The sequence below is a fragment of the Pristiophorus japonicus genome, chromosome 14, assembly GCF_044704955.1.
Source record: "Pristiophorus japonicus isolate sPriJap1 chromosome 14, sPriJap1.hap1, whole genome shotgun sequence".
In the NCBI taxonomy this organism is placed as follows: domain Eukaryota; kingdom Metazoa; phylum Chordata; class Chondrichthyes; family Pristiophoridae; genus Pristiophorus; species Pristiophorus japonicus.
This window is the reverse complement of record NC_091990.1, coordinates 33,513,627-33,529,986: the sequence shown is the minus strand read 5'-3', so window position 1 is coordinate 33,529,986 and position 16,360 is coordinate 33,513,627. Positions and strand designations below refer to the sequence as shown.

At 42.6% G+C, this 16,360-nt stretch overlaps 1 protein-coding gene across 4 annotated transcripts in view; it reads left to right on the top strand.

Moving 5' to 3' along the window:
* LOC139279847 (dyslexia-associated protein KIAA0319-like protein) overlaps positions 1-16,360 on the top strand; it is a 109,206-nt gene that overhangs the window by 28,872 nt on the left and 63,974 nt on the right. For all 4 annotated transcript variants that reach the window (XM_070899108.1, XM_070899107.1, XM_070899106.1 and 1 more), the window contains exon 3: positions 11,677-12,410. In XM_070899108.1, the coding sequence (XP_070755209.1) occupies positions 11,677-12,410 (734 nt within the window). The remainder of the gene's footprint in view (positions 1-11,676; positions 12,411-16,360) is intronic.

Here is a 16,360-nt window from a genome sequence, read left to right as displayed (position 1 = left end):
TGGAATCAATTATTAAGGATGCCATAGCAGCGCATTTGGAAAGAGGTGACATGATAGGTCCAAGTCAGCATGGATTTGTGAAAGGGAAATCATGCTTGACAAATCTTCTGGAATTTTTTGAAGATGTTTCCAGTAGAGTGGACAAGGGAGAACCAGTTGATGTGGTATATTTGGACTTTCAGAAGGCTTTCGACAAGGTCCCACACAAGAGATTAATGTGCAAAGTTAAAGCACATGGGATTGGGGGTAGTGTGCTGACATGGATTGAGAACTGGTTGTCAGACAGGAAGCAAAGAGTAGGAGTAAATGGGTACTTTTCAGAATGGCAGGCAGTGACTAGTGGGGTACCGCAAGGTTCTGTGCTGGGGCCCCAGCTGTTTACACTGTACATTAATGATTTAGACGAGGGGATTAAATGTAGTATCTCCAAATTTGCGGATGACACTAAGTTGGGTGGCAGTGTGAGCTGCGAGGAGGATGCTATGAGGCTGCAGAGTGACTTGAATAGGTTAGGTGAGTGGGCAAATGCATGGCAGATGAAGTATATTGTGGATAAATGTGAGGTTATCCTCTTTGGTGGTAAAAACAGAGAGACAGACTATTATCTGAATGGTGACAGATTAGGAAAAGGGGAGGTGCAACGAGACCTGGGTGTCATGGTACATCAGTCATTGAAGGTTTGCATGCAGGTACAGCAGACGGTTAAGAAAGCAAATGGCATGTTGGCCTTCATAGCGAGGGGATTTGAGTACAGGGGCAGGGAGGTGTTGCTAGAGTTATACAGGGCCTTGGTGAGGCCACACCTGGAGTATTGTCTGCAGGTTTGGTCTCCTAACTTGAGGAAGGACATTCTTGCTATTGAGGGAGTGCAGCGAAGGTTCACCAGACTGATTCCCGGGATGGCGGGACTGACCTATCAACTGGGCTTGTATTCACTGGAGTTCAGAAGAATGAGAGGGGACCTCATAGAAACGTTTAAAATTCTGATGGGTTCAGACAGGTTAGATGCAGGAAGAATGTTTCCAATGTGGGGGAAGTCCAGAACCAGGGGTCACAGTCTAAGGATAAGGGGTAAGCCATTTAGGACCGAAATGAAGAGAAACTTCTTCATCCAGAGAGTGGTGAACCTGTGGAATTCTCTACCACAGAAAGTTGTTGAGGCCAATTCACTAAATATATTCAAAAAGGAGTTAGATAAAGTCCTTACCACTAGGGGGGATCAAGGGGTATGGCGAGAAAGCAGGAATAGGGTACTGAAGTTCCATGTTCAGCCATGAACTTATTGAATGGCGGTGCAGGCTAGAAGAGCCGAATGGCCTACTCCTGCACCTAATTTCTATGTTTCTATGATAAAAAAAAGTGTTGCAGAAAACTAGTATTATACTTGCAGGAAGTATGTGATATACACAGTGCTTTTTGGTATGTTATAGATATTTGCAGCTCACCCCTGACATTGCTCATGGTCAGTCAGAGATGAGGTGGAGGTCCTGAATTTTGGAAGAACATACGGTGGAGTTTGGGAACAATGGTTGGAGGGTACTGCTTTAGTCTGGCATCACTGGGAAAGGAGAATGTGGTATTATCAGAACTGTGGAGTGGGAATCTCAGGTTTGTCCGAAATGGGGATGGAATTTGGGGTTTGATTCGCTAATGTCTTCCTGATGAAAGAGAGTGGCAGGGAATGGATCTTCCAGCACTTGATTAGGGTGGGGTGTTGAAGAACTGGTGGGACAGGTTTCTAACTTTTAAGATATCCCTGCAAACATTAAATTTGCCAATTGGTTCCTGTAATTGTCTCTCCATTTCTTGCTCTCCTCTGCACCCCTCCCTCACAAGCACGTGTACAAGTGGGAATTAGAGGGTTTCTGTCTGCTTATAAATTTCAACTCATTTGTATTCTTTGAGTGTTTATCTGTCTGAGCAATTCATAATAGAAATCATCATCATCATCATCATAGACAGTCCCTCGGAATTGAGGAAGACTTGCTTCCTCTCCTGAAGTGAGTTCTTTGGTGGCTGAACAGTCCAAAACGAGCGCCACAGACTCTGTCACAGGTGGGACAGATAGTCGTTGTGGGAAGGGATGGATGAGACTGGTTTGCCGCACGCTCTTTCTACTGCCTACGCTTGATTTCTGCATGTTCTCGGCGTTGAGACTCTAGGTGCTCAGCGCCCTCTCGGATGCACTTCCTCCACTTCGGGCGGTCTTGGGCCAGGGACTCCCAGGTGTCAGTGGGGATGTCGCATTTTATCAGGGAGGCTTTGAGGGTGTCCTTGTAGCGTTTCCACTGCTCACCTTTGGCTCGTTTGCCGTGAAGGAGCTCTGAGTAGAGCACTTGCTTTGGGAGTCACGTGTCTGGCATGCGAACTATGTGGCCTGCCCAGTGGAGCTGATCGAGTATGGTCAGTGTTTCAATGCTGGGGATGTTGGCCTGGATGAGAACGCTGATGTTGGTGTGCCTGTCCCCAACACCGCCTCCAGTGCGCCAGTGCAGCCTTCGGCCGCCTGAGGAAAAGAGAGTGTTTGAAGACTAGGCCCTCAAAACTGCCACCAAGCTCATGGTCTACAGGGCATAAAAGAAAACAGTATTTGTTAATAAACAAAAAATATATATAATGATAGATATATCCAGCTCATGGACATACTGGCTGCCAGAATTTGTATACATATTACAACATCTGAACTGTTTGTAAAAGGCAATTATGGGAAGTTCAATGCTTCTGACTAATTGTTTGTTTTAATTAATTTTTTCCTAGTGCCTCATTATTCACCTTTTTGATCCCAAGATTTGACAAGTGTTGAATTTGTGTGCTATTGCGTTGTGAAGCTATGGATTATTTTACGCCTTCTATTGGTTCTATATGGGGGAAAAAAGTTATAATTTAATTTTAAAATGGCACAGTTGTAAAATAATTCCTCTGCCCTTCTGTGCATAAAGAAAGTAAGATTATAACGTTCTTTCCTCCTTATTGCATATTTCATTCACCAAGAGTAAGTTGAAAAATTGCTATGAAAAGGAATGAATACCTCTAGTTCAATTCAGCATTAAATCTACCCGCTGTACTGTTGTGAATGACTGCTTATTTGAAGTAAAGGGCTGACCTTCATTTGAATAATGTAAGTGTATAGTTAAGTAAATTGGTAGTTATGATGTCTACATACTATTTTCTCTCAATTTCTATCTGTCAAGAAATATCAAAAATTGAGATGATTAACACTGAAAGGCGTGGGTAAGAAAATAATGTTTTATAAATCAGAAACAATAAAATTCCTTCTCTTTAAATCTCTCTTTACCCTGGATTAGTTATTTATGTGCTCTAGCTCTGTAAGAAACTTCAAGATTTTGCATAACTCCTTCCTGTGATTTTGTAATTATGTTCCGGCCTCATATAGTTTGCTTCAGTTTTTCATTTTGTCGTCATCTGCATAAGACATTAAAGCTATTTGGAACACATTCCCAGTGGAGTTTGGTTCCATACAGTAGCCATTTGTAAAGCATGGTGGACCAGTCCGCTCAGATAACTTTAAAGAGGCAACGTTTCAATGTGTTTTCTCCATTTGGCAATAGAATATCTGTTTGATTGTAATTCAGTCTTCTTGTACAAAGAATGAGGAAGCTTGTGAAAAATCTAGGTAATTCAACACTTAGATTTGTTGAGCAGGATGTTGGGTTTAAGGATATAAAGGAGAATATTTCCAGAAACTTTGGCACACTTCTAGAAATCACTGGAACCTGGAGAAAAGCAGATGTTTCTATTATTTTTAAGCAAGTGATTCAGGAAACGGCAGACAAGTGAGTTTGTCGTCCATTGTGAGTAAAGTTAAGCATACTGTTATTAAAGATAAAGATCATGGCGCATCTGGACAGAAACAAAGTAATAAAAGGTAGCCATTTTAGCTTGCTGGTTTTCTTTGAGGGTGTGACAAAAGAACTTGAAAGGAGTAAGGCAGTGGGTGTGGTGTATTTGTATTTCAGTAGGGCCTTTGATACAGTTCTTCTGGAAAGGCTGGTGCTGAAAATAAAGCAGGTGGGAATCAGTGGAAATATTTTACAATGGATACGTAATTCGTTGTGATACAGGCATTGTAATCGGCTTGGGAGAATTTTACCGGTGGGGTTCCACAGAGATCAGTTTTAGGACCTTCAAGATTTAAGATCTTCATAAATGATCTGAAGCTAGGAGTCACAAGCACAATGACTACATTTCAGATGATGAAAGGCTAAAGAAGATGGTAGACTCCAATACTGAATAGGATAAACTACACGAGCATTTGAATATACTTGTGAACTGGACAGATCCGTGGGTGATGAAATTCAATGTAGAGAAATGCAGTTCACTTGGGAAAGAAAAAAAATCCAGTAAGGGACCATTATTGAATGAAAAGAAAATAATGTGCATGGAAACTGAAAGAGATCTGGGAGTCATGCCTTACTGAGTCAAGGGAGTCATGGTTGAGAATAAATTGAACCTATCGCAACAATGTTTGGTGGCAGGGAGTGAAGCAAATCAGATCTTTGGGTATATCAAAGAGTAAAATATTGAGCTGAAATAGTGAGATGAACCTGCCACTTCAAAAATCATTGATGGGGCCGCACTTGGAATACTGTGTACAGTTCTGCTTGCTGCAGTACAGAAAAGGATATTGCAGCTATTAAAAGCTTACAGAAGAGAACAACCAGAATGATTTGAGGGGATGGAATGATTACAATATGAGGAGCGATTATGTAAATTGAGCATATTCTCACTGGAAAAGTGAAAGCTGAGAGGTGATATGATTGCTGTTTATAGGATTCCAAAGGGACTAGATAATGTTTACAAAGACGAGCTATTTCACCTTATCCAGAACAGTAGAACCAGAGTACACAGCTTGCACTTGAAGAGGGGCAAATTAAAATGAATCTTCAGAAACTTTATTGTATTGAGCTGGTGGCCAATCTTTGGAACAGGCTCCTTAGGGAGATGGTGGAAGCAGATTGTGTTGATTCATTTAAATGCAAATTAGATAGTTTGTTTTTCAAATAATATTTTGGGATACGGTATATAAGTAATTTGAAACATGGCATATGAGGAGGCGGGAGCTCAGAGCAGCGCGAGTCCAGGGTCGGCGAGAGGCCTATAAAGGCCAGCGGGAGTCAGGCAGTTTGAGCAGTCAGTCGAGGAGGTGGGAGCTCGGAGCAGCGCGAGTCCGGGGTCGGCGAGAGGCCTATAAAGGCCAGTGGGAGTCGAGCAGTCAGTCGAGGAGGCGGGAGCTCGGAGCAGCGCGAGTCCAGGGTCGGCGAGAGGCCTATAAAGGCCAGCGGGAGTCAGGCAGTTCGAGCAGTCAGTCGAGGAGGTGGGAGCTCGGAGCAGCGCGAGTCTGGGGTCGGCGAGAGGCCTATAAAGGCCAGCGGGAGTCGAGCAGTTTGAGCAGTCAGTCGAGGAGGCGGGAGCTCGGAGCAGCGCGAGTCCGGGGTCGGCGAGAGGCTTACCGGTGCAGCTACAGGGAGAAGGCAAAGAAAGAAACAAAGGTGACGTCACAGCCTAGGGGGTAAGTGATTGGCTGGTGATTGGTGAGTAGTTTTTCTTTTTCTTCTTATATTAGTCAGGAACTTTTAACATTGTTGTTGCCAATTTAAGTGTATCTAAGGGTTAAGTCATGGCAGGAGAGCTCGGTCGGGTGTTATGCTCCTCCTGTACCATGTGGGAACCCAGGGACACTTCCGGTGTCCCTGACGACTACGTGTGCAGGGAGTGTATCCACCTCCAGCTCCTGACTGTCCGCGTTGCGGAGTTGGAGCTGAGGGTGGATTCGCTCTGGAGCATCCACGATGCTGAGAATGACGTGAATATCACGTGTAGTGAGTTGGTCTTACCGCAGGGAAAGGGTCCACAGCCAGCTAGGGAATGGAAGACCAGCAGGAAGAGTAGTGCAAGGAAGGTAGTGCAGGGGTCCCCTGTGGTCATCCCCCTGCAAAACAGATACACTGTTTTGAGTACTGTTGAGGGGGATGACTCATCAGGGGAGGGCAGCAGCAGCCAAGTTCATGGCACCGTGGCTGGCTCTGCTGCACAGGAGGGCAAGAAAAAGAGTGGGACAGCAATAGTGATAGGGGATTCAATGGTGAGGGGAATAGATAGGCGTTTCTGCGGCCGCGACCGAGACTCCAGGATGGTATGTTGCCTCCCTGGTGCAAGGGTCAAGGATGTCTCGCAGCGGGTGCAGGACATTCTGAAATGGGAGGGAGAACAGCCAGTTGTCGTGGTGCACATTGGTACCAACGACATAGGTAAAAAAAGAGATGAGGTCCTACGAAACGAATTTAAGGAGCTAGGAGCTAAATTAAAAAGTAGGACCTCAAAAGTAGTAATCTCGGGATTGCTACCAGTGCCACGTGATAGTCAGAGTAGGAATCGCAGGATAGCGCAGATGAATACGTGGCTTGAGCAGTGGTGCAGCAGGGAGGGATTCAAATTCCTGGGGCATTGGGACCGGTTCTGGGGGAGGTGGGACCAGTACAAACCGGACGGTCTGCACCTGGGCAGGACCGGAACCAATGTCCTAGGGGGAGTGTTTGCTAGTGCTGTTGGGGAGGATTTAAACTAATATGGCAGGGGGATGGGAACCAATGCAGGGAGACAGAGGGAAACAAAAAGGAGGCAAAAGCAAAAGACAGAAAGGAGATGAGGAAAAGTGGAGGGCGGAGAAACCCAAGGCAAAGAACAAAAAGGGCCACTGTACAGCAAAATTCTAAAAGGACAAAGGGTGTTAAAAAAACAAGCCTGAAGGCTTTGTGTCTTAATGCAAGGAGTATCCGCAATAAGGTGGATGAATTAATTGTGCAAATAGATGTTAATAAATATGATGTGATTGGGATTACGGAGACGTGGCTCCAGGATGATCAGGGCTGGGAACTCAACATTCAGGGGTATTCAACATTCAGGAAGGATAGAATAAAAGGAAAAGGAGGTGGGGTAGCATTGTTGGTTAAAGAGGAGATTAATGCAATAGTTAGGAAAGACATTAGCTTGGATGATGTGGAATCTATATGGGTAGAGCTGCAGAACACCAAAGGGCAAAAAACGTTAGTAGGAGTTGTGTACAGACCTCCAAACAGTAATAGGGATGTTGGGGAGGGCATCAAACAGGAAGTTAGGGGTGCATGCAATAAAGGTGTAGCAGTTATAATGGGTGACTTTAATATGCACATAGATTGGGCTAGCCAAACTGGAAGCAATACGGTGGAGGAGGATTTCCTGGAGTGCATAAGGGATGGTTTTCTAGACCAATATGTTGAGGAACCAACTAGGGGGGAGGCCATCTTAGACTGGGTGTTGTGTAATGAGAGAGGATTAATTAGCAATCTCATTGTGCGAGGCCCCTTGGGGAAGAGTGACCATAATATGGTGGAATTCTGCATTAGGATGGAGAATGAAACAGTAAATTCAGAGACCATGGTCCAGAACTTAAAGAAGGGTAACTTTGAAGGTATGAGGCGTGAATTGGCTAGGATAGATTGGCGAATGATAGTTAGGGGGTTAACTGTGGATGGGCAATGGCAGACATTTAGAGACCGCATGGATGAATTACAACAATTGTACATTCCTGTCTGGCGTAAAAGTGAAAAAGGGAAGGTGGCTCAACCGTGGCTATCTAGGGAAATCGGGGATAGTATTAAAGCCAAGGAAGTGGCATACAAATTGGCCAGAAATAGCAGCGAACCTGGGGACTGGGAGAAATTTAGAACTCAGCAGAGGAGGACAAAGGGTTTGATTAGGGCAGGGAAAATGGAGTACGAGAAGAAGCTTGCAGGGAACATTAAGATGGATTGCAAAAGTTTCTATAGGTATGTAAAGAGAAAAAGGTTAGTAAAGACAAACGTAGGTCCCCTGCAGTCAGAATCAGGGGAAGTCATAACGGGGAACAAAGAAATAGCAGACCAATTGAACAAGTACTTTGGTTCGGTATTCACTAAGGAGGATACAAATAACCTTCCGGATATAAAAGGGGTCAGAGGGTCTAGTAAGGAGGGGGAACTGAGGGAAATCTTTATTAGTCGGGAAATTGTGTTGGGGAAATTGATGGGATTGAAGGCCGATAAATCCCCAGGGCCTGATGGACTGCATCCCAGAGTACTTAAGGAGGTGGCCTTGGAAATAGCGGATGCATTGACAGTCATTTTCCAACATTCCATTGACTCTGGATCAGTTCCTATGGAGTAGAGGGTAGCCAATGTAACCCCACTTTTTAAAAAAGGAGGGAGAGAGAAAACAGGGAATTATAGACCGGTCAGCCTGACCTCAGTAATGGGTAAAATGATGGAATCAATTATTAAGGATGTCATAGCAGTGCATCTGGAAAATGGTGACATGATAGGTCCAAGTCAGCATTGATTTGTGAAAGGGAAATCATGCTTGACAAATCTTCTGGAATTTTTTGAGGATGTTTCCAGTAAAGTGGACAAAGGAGAACCAGTTGATGTGGTATATTTGGACTTTCAGAAGGCTTTCGACAAGGTCCCACACAGGAGATTAATGTGCAAAGTTAAAGCACATGGGATTGGGGGTAGTGTGCTGACGTGGATTGAAAACTGGTTGTCAGACAGGAAGCAAAGAGTAGGAGTAAACGGGTACTTTTCAGAATGGCAGGCAGTGACTAGTGGGGTGCCGCAAGGTTCTGTGCTGGGGCCCCAGCTGTTTACATTGTACATTAATGATTTAGACGAGGGGATTAAATGCAGTATCTCCAAATTTGCAGATGACACTAAGTTGGGTGGCAGTGTGAGCTGCGAGGAGGATGCTATTAGGCTGCATAGTGACTTGGATAGGTTAGGTGAGTGGGAAAATGCATGGCAGATGAAATATAATGTGGATAAATGTGAGGTTATCCACTTTGGTGGTAAAAACAGAGAGACAGACTATTATCTGAATGGTGACAGATTAGGAAAAGGGAAGGTGCAACGAGACCTGGGTGTCATGGTACATCACTCATTGAAGGTTAGCATGCAGGTACAGCAGGCGGTTAAGAAAGCAAATGGCATGTTGGCCTTCATAGCGAGGGGATTTGAATACAGGGGCAGGGAGGTGTTGCTACAGTTGTACAGGGCCTTGGTGAGGCCACACCTGGAGTATTGTGTACAGTTTTGGTCTCCTAACTTGAGGAAGGACATTCTTGCTATTGAGGGAGTGCAGCGAAGATTCACCAGACTGATTCCTGGGATGGTGGGACTGACCTATCAAGAAAGACTGGATCAACTGGGCTTGTATTCACTGGAGTTCAGAAGAATGAGAGGGGACCTCATAGAAACGTTTAAAATTCTGACGGGTTTAGACAGGTTAGATGCAGGAAGAATGTTCCCAATGTTGGGGAAGTCCAGAACCAGGGGTCACAGTCTGAGGATAAGGGGTAAGCCATTTAGGACTGAGATGAGGAGAAACTTCTTCACCCAGAGAGTGGTGAACCTGTGGAATTCTCTACCACAGAAAGTAGTTGAGGCCAATTCACTAAATATATTCAAAAGGGAGTTAGATGAAGTCCTTACTACTCGGTGGATCAAGGGTTATGGCGAGAAAGCAGGAAGCGGGTACTGAAGTTTCATGTTCAGCCATGAACTCATTGAATGGCGGTGCAGGCTAGAAGGGCTGAATGGCCTGCTCCTGCACCTATTTTCTATGTTTCTATGGTAAATGTAGTATGCTTGGGAGGAACAGGTAGCTTTGGACCTATAGCATCTCGTGTCTGGGTCTGTTGTAGACTAATTGATAATTGATTGCTATGATTAGTCAACTGTATTATTGTTTAATGATGTAACTACCAGAATGGTAGACGCTGAACTGGATGAACCTTGATTTTTTTTTTTATTCCAATGTCTACCCAATTCAAAGATTTCCACTCTACTGGTTAGGAGTCACATACTCTTCTTCTATATTGGGGCTCAAATTGCGGTCTCCGTAACGCCATACTCTGAGTATGCCGTCTTAATTATTTGAAAGGCCCCGAAAGTTCTGGATTTCCGCATGCAGTTGGACATGCAGGTACACCTTGACAGATCATCCAACCTGCATGAAAACTCGGTGGTGTAGAGTCGAGCTATTTGCCCATCAACCGTCCAGCTTGGTTGGTAAAAGCAGGCATGGGGCCTGCTTTCATCAGCCTAAGGGTATATATAAACCTTAAATAGAACAATTAAAAATCCAACATAATGCACATGCATTTTAAATCAGTTTATGCATGGATTGTAAAATGACATTTTTATTGAGGTTGGTGCAATGAAGGGATTTATGAATAAAATTGCAATTCAGCACATTGTATAATTATTAGGATTCTGTATATTGTATGATTATTAGGATTCTGTATATTGTATAATGATTTGGAGATTCCATTGCATATCATTAGGGAATTTCCTTTATAAATGATTGCAATGGAATTCTCCTTTGTGATTGGAGGACCAGGCCCACATGATCCCAGGGACGCTTCCAAACCGTCTGTGTCCCAGGGATCCGTGGGCCTTTACGCTGCTGTATACCTGGAGGCCCAAGACTGCAACTTTACCCAGCCTGCAGGTACCTTTGTACTCTGGAGGTACACCTCCGACCGCAATTTCTAACACACTTTTTTTAAATAGCTAATTACATAGCTATGTCAACATTCTGAGCCATGCGAGGAATTTTATGGCAATGTGCGACTACCAAACTCTTTTTTACTGGGAACCAGACCAGCCACAATTGCTGTGGTAAAGCAAGGTTCCTACTGTGTTACCAAACATCATAGGCTAGAAATTATGGTTGGAGGTGTAACTCCGGAGTATGCCATCAACCTGCAAATTAATTACAAAAGTACCTGCTGGCGGCCTGGCTGCAAAATATTGCTGTCTCAGGCATTGAGGCGGAGGGCAGCGTAATGGTCCACAGATCCCAGGTTCACAGGTGGTTCATATGAGCATAGTCCACAATGCTAAAGGAGAATTCCATTGCAATCATCTACACAGGGAATCCATATGCAATGGAATCCCGAAATGTAAAAATCATGCAATTATCAGAATTGGAATTTTAATTGTGGTTACTTTCATTGCACCAAACTCAATAAAAATTTAATTTTTGACAATTTTGTACATCATTAAAACTGCAGTCCGGGCCAATATTTGCATAAACATTTAATACAGTGTGTGTGCATAATTTAGGATATGTAAATGTTTAAGTTAAGCCTTGGATATCCCCTTACGCTGATGTAAGCAGGCCCTGCGCCTGTTTGCTTCAACCGTAAGATGTACGTGGGCAATTGCTGGCCGGTCGTTGGGCAAATAGCTTAACACTGCGCCAGCGATTGCTTTTTTGTGAACCCCGCACATGCGGAAATCCCAAACTTGCAGAGCATTTGTCAGGGAATTCGACGGCATATTCAAAGTACACCATCACAGACACCGCAATTACAGGTCTGTCGCTTCACATTTATTTTTAATCCTTGACCCACACAAATGCACTTTGAACATAGCATTCATAATGGTGCATGTAGAAAACATTTATGTTTTGCAATCTGAATTGTTATACCATAATTTGTGTTTTAAAAAGAATACTTGGAAACTCTGGAAAAGTTTTAAAATAAAACTGAAATGACACAACTAACTGATCACGTATGGAAAAGTGGGATCTTTCACCCCTCACTATTAAAGCATTTTCTGCCTGTGTTCTCCAATATAGGTGCAAGTACAGAGAGCTGCAAGACAGTCGCGAGTCCGAGCGGGGTGCTTATGCAAGTCAGACTGGGAAGTCGATTTGTGGAGCAAGTGGAGGAAGCCGGTTCCATTCAGTCCTGTAGAGACGCCTGCTGCCGGAAATGCCACTGTAATGTTGCATGGCTACTGGAAGGCAAGTGTTACCTTTTGGACTGCAGACTGCAAAGAAACTGTCAGCTAAATCGAACAGGCAGATTGGACTCTATCCTAATGTTTATTCATAAACTTCCTCCTTGTGGGGATTCACAGAGTCCTGTGCACAGAATTTTAAAAGAAAATTTTCATTACAAAGCCGAGCCTAGGACTCCTGATCTGACCAGAATTGACAGAACTCCGGTTAAAGGCCAATTATCTGGAAATTCATTGGCAGCAAAGCAAAATAAAATATTTTCCAGGACAAGACGTGAGGCATTGGCACTATCTGGTAGTCTGAATCTGGATCAAATCGATAAAGAATCTACTTCTAAACAGATACAAACTGCACAGCCTATCGGTGGCAACAAGGAGTTAAGTCCATCTGGAGATGCAGAACAGCAAAGCACTAAGCATTTAAAACCACAACAGCATACAGAAAATGACCCACAGAGCTCTTGGCAAAGCCTTAAGAAAAATAATGACACTGTGAATGACCAAGATGCTGAACAGTCTGCGCCCATTTTAGATGAGAGAAACTTGGAGATACAGACTCTACCTCCAGAGGTAAATCTTTAAATTTTTAACGTAACCTTCCCATCTGAACTAATGCTGAACTAAAAATGATAGGCGTAGATATATTTTTCTTCAGAGTTTGGTATATGGTTATATTCTTCCTTTGAATGTGTTCACATTAAGAAACAATTGGTGGCATACCATATCGATGAATGTGTCATAGACAGCCAATGATTCTTCTCATAGTGAATTCTGAGGGCATTGGGTGATTCATCATAGTGGAATATCATTGTACAAGTCACCTTAGACCACTCTGTTTACATACAACCACTGCAGCACTGGAAGTGACCTAGAAGAAGATTTCCCTCTTGACAATGAGGAGTAATATTTTGGTATAATTCTTATCAAAATATAGAATGGCATTTCCCATTAACATTTTGAATAAGAAGAATTTTTCACCCAAAATTGCCAAAGTTTTGGTTTTTAAATTTTCCTTACATTTTGGGAAAAATGGAAACCTAAATTGTAGCTTAAAGCAGCTGTCTACCTTAAATTGCTGTAAATGTACTATTAATGTTCTAACACACAAAAATACAGAACTGTGCTCTACCTGCCATGTTGAAGTTGCCATTTTCAATGTGAGAGACTGAGGCAAATGCAGTTATAATGTAGTCTGAGCAGTGGATTGTGAACTCTGGTTGGTTGGACATATCCCTGGAGTTTTCATCACATGACCTCCAACCACCCCACCCACTCAAACATTCTTTTTTCCCATTTCCAATATTTTTCTAAGTGTTTAAAGATTTTTTTTTAATCGCACAATTTTTAAAAAAAAATGCCCCTTTGATTTTTCTCCCTGGTTGCTTGCAGTAATGCCCAGGAGATTCATCTTTATTTCCTGGAGGGTTAGCAACCTTAACTGAGCAAGTGGTGTATACATGCTAACCTCACTGTTATATCTGCCACTTCACCTTACCTGGGTATTGGATGGAGGGAGTGGGGCGAGCTGGAATTGAGCTGTTCTGCTTTATCACTTCAAATTACATTCAAGAAAATTAGATGTATAAAGTATGTAAAACAGATTACAATAAAGCAGAATTTTTACTTGGCCCATTCTCTACATACAATTATCCTTTAAGCCTAATGACAGTCTATGCTATACCTGTATACCGAATTATTGACTTAAAATGTGATTTTCTATTTTTTTAGTGCTAAGTGGCAGATCACTGAGATTAGTTGAGTGTTGGAGAGATCGTTTATGTCAAAAGATATTAAGCCTAATCGCAAAAAGCTAATAAAGCTCCATCAATCTGACATTCAGATATATTTGGTTACTTAACGCTCAACAGTTGGGATTTTGTTTATTAAAGGCCAAGTTCTCATGACTTGCTAAATGAAGGTTTATCATGTATGTTGCTGATTTGTTTCTAAAGCTTTTCTTCACAAAAAGAGTTTTTAGGTCATTTCAAATTCATGAAGAAATTGTTTCTTCTAATACGAGATGTAGCGAGGAATGCTCTGAGACAGGCTGAGTAGTATCTGGCAATGAGTTACGAAGCTGTAATTCAATTGAGTGTTTGAGTGGTCCTAAAGCAAAACCAGAATGCTTTCTGAGCACCAAGATTGAACTACAGGAGAATGGTAATGTAGGTCAAAGCAAAGTACTTCTTCCTATTTACCAAAACTAAGATATTTTTAAACAAATCTCCTACCTATTTGGAGAAAAGTTAGTTGCTGTCTCGTGCAAAATCCCTGCAGAGGCCTGACACCTTGCATGTGGTGAGCTATTGATTTTCACTTGACCAATCACAACAAGGTGTTGAATAACTAAACAGGCAAACAATCTCTGCTCTGGATCATCCAAAAAAGAGAAATATATTGATCTCTCTACTTTTAATTCCACCACTCTGCTTCATTTGTTCCCTGTCAGCTGAACATGAATCTTTACTTGCCACATTTGCTATAGTACAGTTATCCTTTAAATGTAATGGCAAACTATGCTTAAATGAATTATTGACTTAAAATGTCAATAATTTTTTTAGTGCTAAGTGCCAGATGCACTGAGCATTGTTGAATGTTGGAGGGATAGTTTTTGTCAAAAATTATTAAACCTCACAGTAAAATGCTCCTGGCTGTGTGTGGTACTGGGTAGCGTGTAATTAAGAGTTTTAGTCGTGGGTTAACTCAATGGATTGCACCTTTTCACAATTATTTCCCAACAAAATCAATATATTAAAATCGACATTGGTTAATGCTGCCCCTCTGTAATTTCCCCCACAGAATTTACATGAATTAACCAACATTTGCTCTTTTAAATTGTTTCTGGCCCATGTCAAATTATGAAGTAAGAAGTATTATTTACAATGCTTGAATTGACAATGATAAATACTTAGTTAGTGATGGAACTAAATGTGTATGGTGTAAAGGATGTAGGAAAGGTGCTCAATGAGGTTCTGCATTTTTTTCATTTATTTATATAAATCACAGAATAATGTTAGGTTTTTTGTTTCCTATTATGCAGAAATGTTGATCGTTGATCACCCATCACCCCTGTGCTTTCTGACCTACATTGGCTCCCGGTTAAACAATGCCTCGATTTCAAAATTCTCATCCTTGTTTACAAATCACTCCATGGTCTCGCCCCTCCCTATCCATAATCTTTTTCAGCCTCACAACCCCACAAGATGTTTGCTCTCCTCAAATTTTGCCCTCTTGAACATCCTCATTATAATTGCTCAACCATTGGTGGCCGTGCCTTCAGCTGTTGGGCCCTAAGCTCTGGAACTCCCTCCCTAAACCTCTCCGGCTCTCTACCTCTCTTTCCTCCTTTAAGGCGCTCCTTAAAACCTACCTCTTTGACCAATCTGCCGTAATTTCTTCTTTGATGGTTCGGTGTCAAATTTATCTGTTTTATCTTGTTACACTGCTGTGAAGCGCCTTGGGATATTTTACTACGTCAAAGGTGCTATATAAATAAAATTATTATTTTGAAAGATTGGGAAGACTGTAGAAATTCACTGGGATTAAATCTTGTTGGATATGTGTTGGCACAAAACTGTAATCCGTCCTGTTTGAATAAAGCTGTAATGGTGCTACGGGTCATTTTTAAGAATCAACAAACCAATAGGAGTAGAAGGGCTGGAAATTTGATTGAGGTTTTTTAGTGTGTTAATGTCAGGCAGTCGCTAAATTTAGCGTTGGGACATTGGTTGCGGCGGCAGCCAAAATATTCAGTGGTTGCGTCCTGACAGTGGAGTGGAGCGTTAAGGGAAGCGAGCCACACTTCTTTTGGGGCGCTAGGCTGGTTGAGCAACTGAATATCTTTTGCTAAAGAGCCGGCTTCGTAGCGCCCTATGAGAGGTCTCCCTGCAACAAAAAAAAAATCAGAAAATAAAATGCAAAAAAAATGCCCTATATATTACCCACCCCAATTAAAGCTAAATCAATCACACTTGCCTCATGCAAACATTCCTTCCTTTAGCACTGCCAGGACAGCTCTGCTCGCCAGCTTTCCCTGGCGGTGTCACTACAGGGCGTTATGGGTGCAGCGCAAAACAAATTTTGAATGCGTGTCGATACCAGGGTGTGCCGCTCCCGGGCAACACTCCTCTGCGCCGCCGGTGAATTTGCCAAGTGGCGCCAATGCAGGCACTCGCGGCTGCAAACCTTTAGTGCCCTTGTAGCACCCCTCGTGTGGTGCGCTATCCAAATGAATTTCTAGCCCCAAATGTTTTTTTTTAACTTGGAAATTGAATGTTAGTGATTTAACCCCAGACCATTGCAGGCTTTTCAATTGTATTCCAGGATCTGGATTGGCATCCAGGATACACTAATCTTAGTGCCCCATTGAGAAAAAGATGGATCAGTCTATTAGTGAATGCAAAGTGATGGTAAAAATTTGGAATCTTCCTTTAGTCCTCCACAGTATGCTAAAATAGTGGCAGCTCCTGCAAGTTGTTCAGTATTGGCTCATTCCCAACATCAAGGCATTTAGCAGATTC